Here is a 13,612-nt window from a genome sequence, read left to right as displayed (position 1 = left end):
TAGAGACTGAAATCAAACTACAGAGGTGAAACAATAACCAAATTTGCCTTTTCAGAAGGCAAGACCAGCTTAAATGACAGTTTTTTAGGAATGTAGGTCTAATGCATTCCCTCATTTTTTATTATTTTCACATGTGAGATGTGTTAAAAAATCCTGTAATCATAGCAAATAATTCTAAGGGTATTAGCTGGGAACATAACATTTCAATCCCCTTCACTGAACCGAAATTGGCCAGAGCTTACCACTTTAATTGATGTGAGCAGTCTCATTAAAACAAGTATTCCATTCCTCACTGCCCAGGACACTAACAAAATGAATTGTTATCAAATATAACATTTAAAAACTGTGACATATGCTGCAATTTTGTGATTAATCCTAATCTGAAAAAAAAAATATATATATATATATATATGTATATATATACATATATATATATGTAGGCATACATACATATATATATATATGTAGAAGGCATACATATATATTATATATATATATGTATGAAAATGCAGTAACTAAGTCTGAGAAGGCATACATATATATATATGTATGCCTTCTCAGACTTAGTTACTGCATTAGATTTTGTCAGATTTGAGGTTAACGCAACACTTTATTTTTCTCTTACTTTGCTTCTTCATCTCTGGCAACTAGCAGAGACATGTGATTAGATGCTGAAGCTGTTCGCAAGATGTCAACGGCCCTAGAAGGAGGGAGAAAAATAATAAAGTAAATATACCAGGGTTCTGTCAAGAAGTACACAGTAGGTAATGTTAAAATGATGGGAAAATGAACAAATTCTTAATGTAGTTAATAATCTTGACTGCCAGATACAGAGAAAAAAGTTTGTCAGCAGAATAACCCAAATTAAACACTGGAGAACTGAGCAAAAAACAGACTGTGGTGAGTCTGTGCCTGACGATGGGAATAAACTGAGATTGTTCTTTCTTTCCCTTCCCTTTTGTCCCCATCTCTTCTTGGTCCATCCTACTGGACCATGGACCTCCTTCAGGATTTACAGCCTACACCAGATAAAGAATACTGCTCAGATATCTTCCATAGCTCAGGATTTCACTCACAAACATATACTGTAATTTTGCATTGAATTTTAATTCCACATCTTACTCAAAAACTAGGCTTCACATTGATCGCTGGTGATCCAGCTACAGGAACCATAAAACATACTCTACATTTTTTCCTAAGCAATGCCTCCTTAATCGTCCCATTACAATGATACTTGTTAGCTGCACCATTTATTCTCACCAGTATTCAACCAACATGTTAATATAAAATATCATAACAGCTTAATATACTTTAAAGGTATTTTCACACACATTCGATAATCCGCATCATTACAAAACTATCTTATTTTGCCATTACAAAAGCATTTAAACTCATTTCACTTTTCTATGATAGTTTTGCATAATTAGTTTTATAGGATAAATTCATTGCCAGTTCAACTCCTGTGACCTTAGCGGAGTTGTGCTCATTTATCAGTGGTCGATATGGCCACAAATAAATAAATACATACATTTCAAGCTCTAATGCACATCTAGTCAACAGTACAAACATACCTTTCATTGGTTACTCCAATTAAGTTTTCTCCATTGACATCCAAAATGAGGTCTCCCGTGAGCAAACGGCCTTGTAATGAAATCAACAGGAAAGCAGTGAACGTATTATATCATGGTAATAAAAACAGTTTTTGTTTTCTTTCAATTTTATGTGATCTAATGCATAAACAACCTTATGACATTCAGCAGCTTAGCTTCTGATCCTGATTTATCTATGCCTGATAGTCTAGTCTTACTGTGGTGAGACTAATAACAATCAGTCAGTGTTACTAATCACAGAACAGCTAAAGAAAATAAATATTATTTGTATTAGAGCACAAATATTTGCAGCACTGGAATTCATAGTTTTGGAAGGAACTTTTGGCTGAATGTTGCTGATAACATGCATGTAAGCTGCCTTGTATGAATACATTTATGTTTTATATTTGATAAAGACATCTCTAAAATATTTTTTTTAGAACTATTTTTACTTTTAACCTTTTGCAAGTCTCAAGTGCAGGAACTGTCACTTTTGAAGTAATTATTTTAAATGATCAATCTGCATAAGAGAAGATGGCATCTCAAAAGAGCTTTTTATTTACAACAGGTTTGCAAAAATACATTTTAAATTACTTACTATCTACAGCAGCAACACCTCCAGGTAGAATTCTCTTTATGAAAATCCCATAATCTTCTGCAGTTTGTGCCCGGTAACCTCCAATAATTTTAACTCCTAAACAACAAACGAAAGAAACAGGCAAGAACTTTTTATTCCATCTACTGCCCTAAATGGATTTACAGTCAAATCCATAAAATTTGGATAAATTAAACTTCTACTGATGTCAGTGTGAACTGGAAAAGCTCACCAAGTGCTTTTAGTTCTGGTTTACTCTGAATCAACAGAATGTGCAATCTAATTACCTAATCCATTCTGACAATCAGAAAAAGAAATGCGGTGAACAGCTCGATTGATTCCATGAGGGCCCATAATTGTCCTGTGAAATAAAATAAAAATCATTAAATCTCTAATGCCATACGTGCATATAAAGCTATGTTAATACAGAAGAAATTACAGTGACCACGTTTTTACCTCTAATACAAACCAAAACTAGTCTTCTTGACTGTCAACTTTACATTATTTGATACTTTTGTGCTACCCCTCCCTCCAGTGAAAACTCGATCATAAATATGAGATAAGGGTAAAATAAAGTATGCTTAGTTTCTTTCCATTCTCCCCAAAGTTTATTTCCATTCTCCCCAGAGAACTTCAGGCAGAATTCTGAATCCCACTTACAGTAAAAGGATTTAGATTAAATAGAAGCAACATTCCATGACCTGGTCCAGCTTAATGTTTAGGCAAGAAAAACACGTCATAACATCTCGGATCAGTTAATGAATACTAAGACAGAACCACAGCTAAGAAAGTGCATACAAAAACATTTGCTAAAATATCTAACATAAAACTTTGTGGTTATTCATGAATGTAAGCTTTTCCCTCCAGTCTTTCATTTCTTATTCAACACTGTTCTGTTTATAAAGGCTTCTTTCCAAATGTTATTGCCTGCTCCTCTGTGTACCCTCCAACCCCAGGTCAGAATTCCAGGATGGCACCTGCAGCTGTCTGAAGGCAGATGAGCATTTTGTATGCACGTGATAATGGGAAAGAATTAAATAAGTATATAAAGTAAAATTAGAGCCTAGAAACCCATATTTACAACTCCATCAGAAACATTTCCAGTGTACTGCTGTAAGAATGTAAAACATTAAGAATTCCTTTAAATCCAGAGTAATTTGCCACGTTTTACCACTTGTGAATTTTCATTTTGATGAACTACTATAGAAAAAAATCTGTGTCATAGATCCTTTGTCTTCCCACTACCCCATTTTTGGAGAAGATTCACCAGATACCTTCTCCAAAAAAGCAGAAGCACAATTTAGGTTTTTCTGCTTTGACCTACATACATATTGTTCTGTATTAGATAACAAGTAGTATTTTCTAGAGCATGATGTTGAAGTGAAATGGAACAACTAGAATTCATTAGTGGGGGGGGGGGGGGGGGGAGGGGGATCAAAATGGAGGACACAGTGACCCAAATCCTCCCACGCAACCAAATCCAGCACCCAGCTTCAACTCCTAGCCTGAAACTCGGTATTTCTGCAAAATCTGGAGTACATGACATTAAGGGGTGTCCTGCCAGGGAAGACAGAAACCCAGAAGCTCCAAACGTTCCTAAATTCCAGGAGAAGGCAAGAGATTCAGGTTGCAAAGAACATCCCAAATCTTTCATTTTTGCATAGGAAAACTGGGTGAGTCCTTTATCAAGGAGTAAGCACTTAAAAATAAATAAATAAAAACATTTGTTCCACAATCTCAAATTCCCAAGTATTTGCAAAATTATACTTTGCTTCAGAAAGGCTAGCCATTAAGAATACACCCAACAATTAATCTTTAGGCTAGAAAGGTCTGATGAAGCATAGTCAGTGTATTTTGCCACTGCCCAGACTGCACATGACCTTGCTATGGTGTGAGAAAGCATAAGACCCACTTCATAAGGCTAAAAGTGAAACAAATCACTTCTATTTTTTCATAGTTTGAAAGGACAAATAAACCCTAAAGTCTTGTTTTTTCTTTAACAAAACTTTTTTGGGTAAACTACTTCTATAATACAGCAATGGATCATTTTGCATTATTGCTGAGTACTGGCATCTCAATTATCCCATGAATTTAAGCTGTTTTAAGGCTGAAAGACAGTATACTAGTCACTTTCTTTACAGCTCTGTCCTGATTTGTATCCATCTTTGAAAATTTAGACGAGAAAACATGATTTTTAAAATATGCAATTATTCTTTCCATTTTCTTTCCTGTTTTGCCTTTTACTAATGTTGTTTCTTGTGCTGCCATACTCTCAGCAGTTTTCCCGTATTAGTCATTGGCTTGTATATTACAGAGATCCACACATGACTGTCATTTATTATTTAATATGTATTCTTTCCAGTAATAAAAATCTCAACTTAACTGCATTTTCCTTAATTAATTTCTCTGCACACACCCCTGCCATAATAGTCCATCAAGAATATTGTACTTTGAGGAGTAGCAAAAAAGTGGCATTGTACTTATGAGGAGTAGCAAATCAAGCTATCTCAACACATGCGTAGAATATTATTATTGGTTTAACCATAACTTTTGGAAAAAAGAAAAAGCAAGAACAAATGTTGAGCTTCAGCTTTACACAGTTTATTTCTGTGAAGCTTTAGAAGATCAAATCTCAGATTTTAAGTTTTCAATATTTCAAGAGAATACAGAGATTACAGTATACGTACACAAAGATCACGACATTATCAAATCAGGGCACAGAGCACATGATACGAAAGGATCTACGTTTCTATAAGTAACAGGCAATGCTTTCAAGACAGATCTAACATTAACTTGATTCTGACTAAGAGGATACAGAGAATATAAACCAATCGGCAGCAGTAACAAAAAATAATTTGTGTTCTTTGTAGAAAAAGATACGAATTAAATAATCAATTAAATGTCACTGCTGTTTCCTATAGAAGTCATATAAAAATACTTGCAAGCAACCTTTTAACTCACAGAATAAAAAAAAAAAGTGAGGCAATAGCTCAAATCAACAAGCTAGACCATGACTTTGTTACATTAAAATTATGAAAAAATATTAAACAACACTTCAGCTGGAGTCCTGGAATGCTAATAGACTAAGTGAACCTCATTTTGTGCAGATGTTCTAGTAAAGACAATTAAAATGAAGTCTTGGACACTTTTTTTCTATTACTTAGTTATCAGCACATACAACAGCTTTCTGTTTTATACCTTCTAGAGACTTATCAGTACACGTGGCTCTGGATGTTAATTATTCTGTTCTGTATTCCTGAGAAATTACTAGTCATTTATGTCCACAAACAAAATATTTAGCTAGACTTATCAATGGAATAATAATACCCTTCCCTCAAGAATAGATATTACTTGGCACTTATTCAAAATCTTAACGATAAAAGAAAGAAGCAGCTGAAAATGGCTACAGCTGTTAAATGATCTCAGTTGTACCCTTCCCAATTACAGGCTAGAAAAATGCCATCAGAACCCAAAGGTTAAGCATACCAGTATAAGAGAGAAAGACCATCGAAACGCTCCGGTTCGTCTTCATCTCCTGGTGAGAGCAAGGACATTCTTCAGTACAGCAACCAAAATACACTGGAGGTTTCCAGTTCAACGGGATAAAGGTTACCAGCAGGACAATTTCTGCTACTAACCAAAAAAACAAGTCAAACAGACAGAGCCTGAGACGAGTGTCTCTGCCTACTTAATCTTCTCTGAAACCCTCTGCGTCACATAGGCTAATTCAGCTATCCAGGCAATGTTTACTTTTTCTGTTTGAAATAGCAATTTGTAGCAACTTTAAAGACTGATAAATGCAGAGGAGGGAAAAATTACTTGCATTTATTAAAACTGGGATTATGCAATCTATAGCTAACAGCGAGCAGATGAAATAATGAAACTTATTTATTCATGTTCTTCCAGTTATTTATTTACATGCTCCCTACAAACAAGGTCACAAGAAATAACTTATGACCTTTCCAAAGCAACCTGCCTAGCAGGCTGGGTTATATACATCCGCACACAAAAGGGAAAGCCCACAAAGCAGACAGACTGAAAGCATTAAGCAAATGCCATTATGCTATTACTTGGCATTCTGAGTTACAGTACTGACTTGTGGCATGCTTTAACTTGGTTTTTAGCCTTTCAGTATCCAACAGTCAGAAGTTTACACAGAACTTGGGCTATGTATTTTCAGTAGAAATGGACACTGACATGCTTGTTTTTTGTGAAAGCAGGTGAAATTGGTACAAAAAATGACTGCATTTTGTTACATATCCTAATGACTTTTAAAGCATGAGCAGGTGAACAGTAGATATGATTCTCTAAGTCCCATTTTCCTAGAAATTATCCGTGAACTTTGTTTCTGAGGCTTATTCTTTTAAATATAAAACATTTTAACTTCCTAGTGAATGCTCAGAATTGGCATTCTTAATCTAAATGAGCCTCAAAAACAATCCCCTACATTTCATTGCCTACTTCCAGAAATCCTTTGTCCTTGAGGTACCAAAAAAGCCACAAAGCTTTGCAGTGCCTTCTTATTTCAACAAACCCAATGGAACATCAGAAAAACACGTGAAGGAATGATTTTCTGTCATTGCATTGAGAATAGTTCCAAAAATAAAAACTACACAATTGTTTCCAGAGGTAAGACTGTTCTGACATGAGGCTTGGTCTTTGCAGACACATGCATATTTTTGGAAGTTCTGAGCTTCTCACAGCAGTTTTATTACCTACAGTTTTCTTTCACATTTATAGCACAGTATACACTCCCATTACTGCCCCGTTTTCTAAAAGATCTTAAAAAATTGCATTTTAAAATGAAAACCAAATATTCTGTGCTCACTAAGGCCTTTAAATAGAAAGATGAATCCTGTCTAAAGCAGGGAGTAAACCTGTGATGAGACAGCATCTGTCAGCGTCTAGAGCCTCACAGTGGGACAGCTTGGCTATGCAAGGAATGCATATGCTTAGCTAATGCACTGTGGTTTTTTTTTTAAGTTGTAGTAACTGTGTTTTTATTAGCATGTAATCATTCTGAGAAAACACTATTTGTGCTTATAAGCAATGTGCTATGTGGTGTTCAAGAATTTTGAGGTCAGTCCCTAGTGTCTGCAATCCATGACAAGCAGAAAGGTGACGTGACCTACAAGAGACAGAGGCAAAGTCCAGTGATGGAAATGGGAAAATGGGAACATAAAAGCAGCCTTCCCGATGCCCGCAAAGTGAAGGACTCCCACTGACCTCATTTGGAGTGCTCACATACATTTAGTGATGAAAACGTGTGCCTTCGTAGTCTTTCCTAAATCAGTTTAATTCTACTAGTGCCTCTGGTGTTAGTCCAAAGAAGGAAAAGTCACTGATATTTTAAGCATCATATCAATTTGATTAGCTCCAGGCAAAGTTACAGAAGACAGCCAGCAAAATACCAACAGCTCCCCTACCACAAAATTTTAATTGTTCTTAACACCAGTGGAGTTCAATTTGTGGTATCAGTATATAGAGCATTTGTCAAAACAAATCACTCAGAACAATGTAGCTTTCTCACAGTGTCATGCTTTTTGCAAAAAACACACACACGCTTAAAAATATGACTCAAGGCTATGCGTTCCCATTATTAAAAAATAAAAATTGATTTTTATTAAACCAGACATGACAAACTTCCCAACAATATATGCATATATAAAGTAGCATTAACCTCCCCATTCAAATTACATTCAAATTCAAATTACTTTTTACTCCTAGAAGGAGCTTGGAACATAGTAACGCTTAAAAAAAAAACAAAACCAAAACCAACCAAACAAAAACAACAACAACATGCCATAAAATCTAGTACTTGCCAACAAGACTAAATTTTTCAAGAGAGATTATTTGTTATTTGTGCAGCAAGCAGACCAAGATTTGTTTTCAAACAGTGAGTAAACTATTCTCTTTGGCAACATTATTAATTATGACTCACCTTTCCCAAAAGAAATTTTGTAATGCTTTAGCAACCGAGACAAATTACAGGATAATTTAGTAGACAGTAAAAAACATCTGCACAATCTTTTGTAGCAAGATTCATAAGATCATTTATCATAAGTAAAAAAGGTCTTTTACAAAAACCCAATACAAGTGAGTTATGCAACCATAACCTTTCAGGTTCACAAACCCTGAAAGGTGAAAATTCGTTATGACACAGCCAACAGCCAGCATGAACAAACACTTTCTTCTGATCTATCCCAAAACACTAATTATTCAAAAATGTATTTTGCTGATTAGGTCATAAAGATTAAAAGAAAACATGTATCATTAGGTGGCAGTTGTTAAACATGAAAAAAAAAAAAAAGCTTGAGCAACCTTGTAATTAAGTAGAAACATTAATGGTTTGAGGCTAACCCCTTGCATAGAGAAAAAATGTATTATTTAAACTTTAGGTAAGCCTCAGTTAACATCTAATCAACTACATTCTTAAAGCATTGTACATTGATATTGGCTCCCAGACGAGAAAAAAAAGTATAGAAAATCAGTCTCACATCACGATGTAACTCAAGTATGGTTTTGTGCACCAGTTTCACGTTAAGTTCTTATTTGATAAACTGCTTTTGGAATACAGGGATCTAGCGATCTAATTATACAATATACCTTGCATACGAACCTAGCATAACATAGCTGTTTTAGAGATATACCTTTGTATTATACACCCTGTATTTCCATGACAATCAGAGCAATTGCATCTTCAAATCCCAGGAAAAAGTTTTTTTTTTGTTAGTTTGTTGTTGTTTTTGTTTTTTTAATAAATGCTTTGCGTTTTTTTTTTTAAATCAAGTTATTCACAAAGTGGTATAATTCAAAATCTATGCTAAATTGTTTGACAATGCCTTTGAGTACTACTAGCTGGAATCTATTGCATAAACACAATAAATGTTATACAGTTCAATAAAAGCTGTCTGTGCCCATTTTTAATTATGTTTTTTGATGACAGTGTTGGCATGATTATTTAGCAGTCTGGGAGGAGTCTGAACTTATGATTTTCAATCATGATTAAATCCAACTTTGTCCTTTAGAATTTGACCCAACTTTTAAGTAGATAACATTATGGTTTACAGAATTAATATAACTGTCATTATATATCCCATGGCACTGTTTTTAAAACAAAAACAACAAACACCAAAAAGGTGTTTCCAAAGCACTGCAATAAAACACTTTAGACATACTTATTATTCTTTAAAAATAATGCCTTATAACTCATAAATTCCATTCAATGTGTTATGTTGATATAGTTATTCCATAGACACAAGGAAGTCACTGGTATTGGTGTTACCTTTTGTAAGAAGTTGCTACAAACTGTTTCAATACTAAAATTATTTTTCTTTAAGACACCAGCAAAACAAGATCCTGCTAAGGAAACTTCAAGAATTTTCACATTACAAGCCAGTACTTTTGCATTCCTGTATGTGCGGAGGAAAAAAAAAAGTACTTACTTTTTATTCAGGTTTGTTAGGGGATCTGTACTGGACATCTTCAATTTTATTAAAAATTCAAAATGAAGAATTCTGAAACACGAAGCACTGGCTCATAACCAAGACAATAATTGCTGTAAAAAAGGAGAAACCACTTTTTGAAATTTATATGGCTATGTTTATTTTAAAGCACTAATTCTTATTTATTACTGACTAGCAGAAATCCAGTGGGAGAATTTTCATGACAAACTAGACACACTTCAATAGTGAAAACAGTACGCAGATAATTCAGACTTAGCTGTATATTGTACCAAAACATCTGACAACCTAATTGACTTTTAGTTCATGAGTCAGGAAGTAGAGGTAAAACTGAACACTCTGTGATTAAAAACTTATATATACATATAATTTAGATTCAAATACCAGGATAAAATAATTGTGAAAGGTAAAAATAATGTCTGATTTTCTTCTAGCAAAGATTAGGTGAGTGTAATACTGTCATAGACAAGATGAGGTGTTCCATGTGTCTTTTTCACATTTTTTCACTCGCCATCCAATATTCAGCACCCCTGGAATTCTGACTTGGAGCATGTGACATGGGCCACAAGGCATGCACGATGGGGTTATGGACCAACGCGCTGCATTTTTATTAGCTCACACAACAGGTTTTAAGAAATGTGGTCATAAACGTACTGATTTACGGTCATTTGAAAAATTTCTGCAAAAGCCCCAATGCAAAAAATACGTGTTTGTATTGCTGGCAAATTTCCTGACCTTATGAGCTCTCTGGCTAAACCTTCACATGGCCAAAGACTACACAAAGCACTGCTCTGGAGACACGGTACGAGGGGTAAAAGGGGGCAAACGTTTCCCCTAACACTGCTTCCCGAGCAATGCGTATTCCCTCATCAGCCTCCGCAGTAACACAGCTTCATGCAGGCAGTTTATCCCTGTATGAAGCGATAAATTCGGTTTTGGAAGGCACCAAGTCTTCCTGCAGCAGAGAGCAGTGAAAGTTTTCAGATGTCTCACTGGAAGCGCAAAAACAACGCCACAAACCACAGGAGAAATGCTACGAAGCACGGCTTCGCTTCGGGCTTCACCGCTGCCTTACTTTTAAAGCATCTAAACAAAAAGCGGAGCGGCACCGGGAGCAGGGCAGCGGGGCTGTGAGGGGGACGGGAGCACGGAGGCGACTTCCAAGGGCTTTGGGGCTGCCCCGGCGCCCTGAGGCGCGACCCCAGCCCCCGCTGAGGGGAGGGCAGCGGCCGCCCTCGGAGACAAAGCCCGGGCACGGGGCTCGGCTCGGTTACCTCGACGCCCGAGGGGTCCGCCCGGCCGGGGAAGGAAGGGAAGAGACAACGGCGGGGTCCTGCGGGAGCCTCCCCCCCAGCGCCTCAGCGGGGCGAGCGGCAGCGACCCCCCGACGGCGGCGCTCGCTCCCCTCAGCGGCGCGATGGCGGCCCCCGCCTCCCCGCTTCTCCCCTCCCCGGCTCCGTGAGGCGCGGAGCCGGCCCCGGCACCGCCCCGCGGGCGGAGAGGAGCGGCGTGGAGGAGGCGGAGCGCGGCACGGGCCCCGCCGCCATCTCGCGATAGGGGCCCGGCAGCGGGATGGGGCCGGGCGGCGGTGGCCGCTTGCGGCTGGCCCTGGGGCCGCGCTGCCTCTGGGCCGCGGCGCTGGGGTGGGCGCCGCCGAGGCTGGCGGCCGGGACTCGGTACGGGCTGTGGGCGGCCACGCGGCGGGGCGCGGCGGCCCCTCGGGGAGCCCGCGGGCTGCGGGGCTCCAACCCCTTCACCCGCGGGCAGGAGGAGGAATGGCGGCGGCAGAACCGGACGGCGCTCACCTACATCGCCGCCGCCGCCGTGGGCATGGTGGGGATGTCGTACGCGGCCGTGCCGCTCTACCGCCTCTACTGCCAGGTACCGGGGGGGCCCCGACCGCCGCTTTCTCCTCCCGGGGGTCCGCGGGGAGCGAGCGGCGGGGCTGAGCGCGGCCTTTGCCTTTGCCCAGGCGACCGGGCTGGGGGGAACGACGGGAACGGGGCGCGGCGCGGCGCGGATCGAGGAGATGGAGGCGGTGAAGGAGCGGGTCGTCAAGGTCACGTTCAACGCCGACGTGCACTCCAGCCTCCAGTGGAACTTCAGGCCGCAGCAGAGCGAAATCTACGTGAGTGGTTTCCTCCCCTCTGTCCCTCCTCTGACATACTCACAAAGGCGGCTCGGAGGCTTCGGGTTCTGCCTCAGGCGGTTTGGTCGCCTCACATCCCGATCCTGCAGGGCCCTCGGCTTGTGCGTTTGGGCGCTGATCTGGAAGAAAACACAGCTGGGGCAGGCCCTAGAGCTTACCCTGCAGGCTGCGTCCCCTGCATTGCTCTGGAAGGCAGGGCCCCCTGTCACAGAAATAGGGCCCCTGTCACAGCAATCAAAGGGTTTCTGTAAACTTTTGATTTCTCTTGGTTAAATGGTAGCTGCCCCTGACCCTTCCATCAAGCTACCAAAAGGGATTGCTGTGTATAAATCCACATATTAAAATAGCTCTGCATGCTGAGAAACTGCTGAGAGTAACAACACCTCAGTGACAAAACGGCTGAGATTCAAAATGCACACATGTAATGTTGCTGATGGTTTTAACTGATAATGTGGGTGAGTTGTCTATAAGCAAAATGTTTGTGAAATAGTGGAGTAATCAATTTGAAATGGCAAAAGAGAAGATGAAGTCAATCTACCTAAACTCTAAAGGACTCTGGGGTCTGGAGGGTTGCAGGGTATTAATAATCACCATGCAATTACTTCATACAGGTGGTACCAGGAGAGACTGCACTGGCCTTTTATAAAGCGAAAAATCCTACTGACAAACCAATAATTGGAATCTCTACTTACAATGTAGTGCCCTTTGAAGCAGGACAGTACTTCAATAAAATACAAGTAAGTCTGAGACAAGTGATTTTTTTTTTCCTAATTTTAATTCTGGATTTTACTCTGTATGTATCAACATTTTAAGAAAATATCTTAGAATTTTCACATGGTAGTGCATCTACTCATTTTTAGACTTATCTGCATAAAAAACTTCACTATGTGTCCAACTAAAGTGGTTCCCAAGTATATGATACTTAGTACAACTTACTTTGTGGGCAGGCAGTAATCATTGGAGCTAGCCTGGACAAGTTGTGCTTTTAGACATTTCATTAAAGCTAATTTTTTCCTGTCACACAAGAGGAACAGAATTGTTGTCCTCTTGCTTGTATGGATGATCCTTCCTTAGGTTTTAGAGACATACAGGGAAGGGGAGTTGATTTAAAAAATAAAATCTTCTCTTACTTTGGCAGGGAAAAAGTTCACCATATTTTCTAATTATTTTTTTCCTCCCTCCTGCAGTGCTTTTGTTTTGAAGAACAGCGTCTGAATCCTCAAGAGGAAGTAGACATGCCTGTCTTTTTCTACATTGATCCAGAATTTGCAGAGGACCCTAAAATGGCAAAAGTTGATTTGATCACCCTCTCCTACACATTTTTTGAAGCAAAAGAAGGACAGCACTTACCACTTCCTGGATATCAGTAACAGAAAATCTCTACATAATTTGACTTCTACTGCCTGACTACCAGTTTTGAAACTATTTTTCCATTAAAGGAAAAACTGCTGGAGTACTGTGCAATATGAAATGATATTATTAAACAACTGTGGACATATGCTGGTGTTACGAAAACATGTATTTTTATTTTATGTTTTTAAATTTGTGCAGTTGGAATGTTACTTTTTAGGAATAAGTAGGAATATTACTTCTCTATCAGAGAGCAGAAGAGAACTCCATTCATGGAATAGAGAGGGTTGTCTCAAAGCTGTCTTTCTATTGGATGATATATGTTAGATTAATTCTATGAGGAAAAAAAATAAACTTAAGTGTTAACTAAGATCTTTAAATACAGAAAAACAAATCAGCTTATTGAATATCTAAAAATGCACTGCTGACTGAAAAATAACTAGCTTGTATTCAGTGAAAGATATTT

At 38.8% G+C, this 13,612-nt stretch overlaps 2 protein-coding genes across 5 annotated transcripts in view; one reads left to right on the top strand and one right to left on the bottom strand.

Moving 5' to 3' along the window:
• Positions 1 to 11,056, bottom strand: part of STXBP4 (syntaxin binding protein 4) — a 72,986-nt gene extending 61,930 nt beyond the window's left edge. For 2 of the 4 annotated variants that reach the window (XM_082775048.1, XM_082775045.1), the window contains exons 1-6: positions 9,630 to 9,742; positions 5,671 to 5,817; positions 2,472 to 2,545; positions 2,188 to 2,283; positions 1,572 to 1,641; positions 626 to 700 (exon numbers count right to left, since the gene is read on the bottom strand). In XM_082775048.1, the coding sequence (XP_082631174.1) occupies positions 626 to 700; positions 1,572 to 1,641; positions 2,188 to 2,283; positions 2,472 to 2,545; positions 5,671 to 5,738 (383 nt within the window). In that variant the 5' untranslated portion in view covers positions 5,739 to 5,817; positions 9,630 to 9,742. Of the gene's footprint in view, positions 1 to 625; positions 701 to 1,571; positions 1,642 to 2,187; positions 2,284 to 2,471; positions 2,546 to 5,670; positions 5,818 to 9,629; positions 9,743 to 10,921 lie in introns of those variants that run through there. The other 2 variants (XM_082775047.1, XM_082775046.1) reach the window with 2 other exon arrangements.
• Positions 11,057 to 11,194: 138 nt separating this feature from the next.
• On the top strand, positions 11,195 to 13,518 carry COX11 (cytochrome c oxidase copper chaperone COX11). Its single transcript, XM_082774584.1, has 4 exons — positions 11,195 to 11,528; positions 11,620 to 11,775; positions 12,408 to 12,533; positions 12,984 to 13,518. Exons 1-4 carry the CDS (start codon positions 11,220 to 11,222, stop codon positions 13,164 to 13,166), a joined length of 774 nt encoding a protein of 257 aa, XP_082630710.1. The 5' UTR covers positions 11,195 to 11,219; the 3' UTR covers positions 13,167 to 13,518.
• Positions 13,519 to 13,612: the final 94 nt, after the last annotated feature.

Source organism: Aythya marila (genome assembly GCF_965140915.1).
Source record: "Aythya marila genome assembly, chromosome: 18".
Lineage (NCBI taxonomy): Eukaryota > Metazoa > Chordata > Aves > Anseriformes > Anatidae > Aythya > Aythya marila.
Note: the sequence above shows the minus strand (reverse complement) of the source record. Positions and strands in the feature narration are given on the sequence as shown.

Excerpts from the sequence above, each read along its gene's own strand:
- COX11 (XM_082774584.1), top strand. The coding sequence starts at position 11,220 with ATGGGGCCGGGCGGCGGTGGCCGCTTGCGGCTGGCCCTGGGGCCGCGC. Across the intron at positions 11,529-11,619 it reads TCTACCGCCTCTACTGCCAG|GCGACCGGGCTGGGGGGAAC; the intron begins GTACCGGGGGGG and ends GCCTTTGCCCAG. Across the intron at positions 11,776-12,407 it reads CGCAGCAGAGCGAAATCTAC|GTGGTACCAGGAGAGACTGC; the intron begins GTGAGTGGTTTC and ends TACTTCATACAG.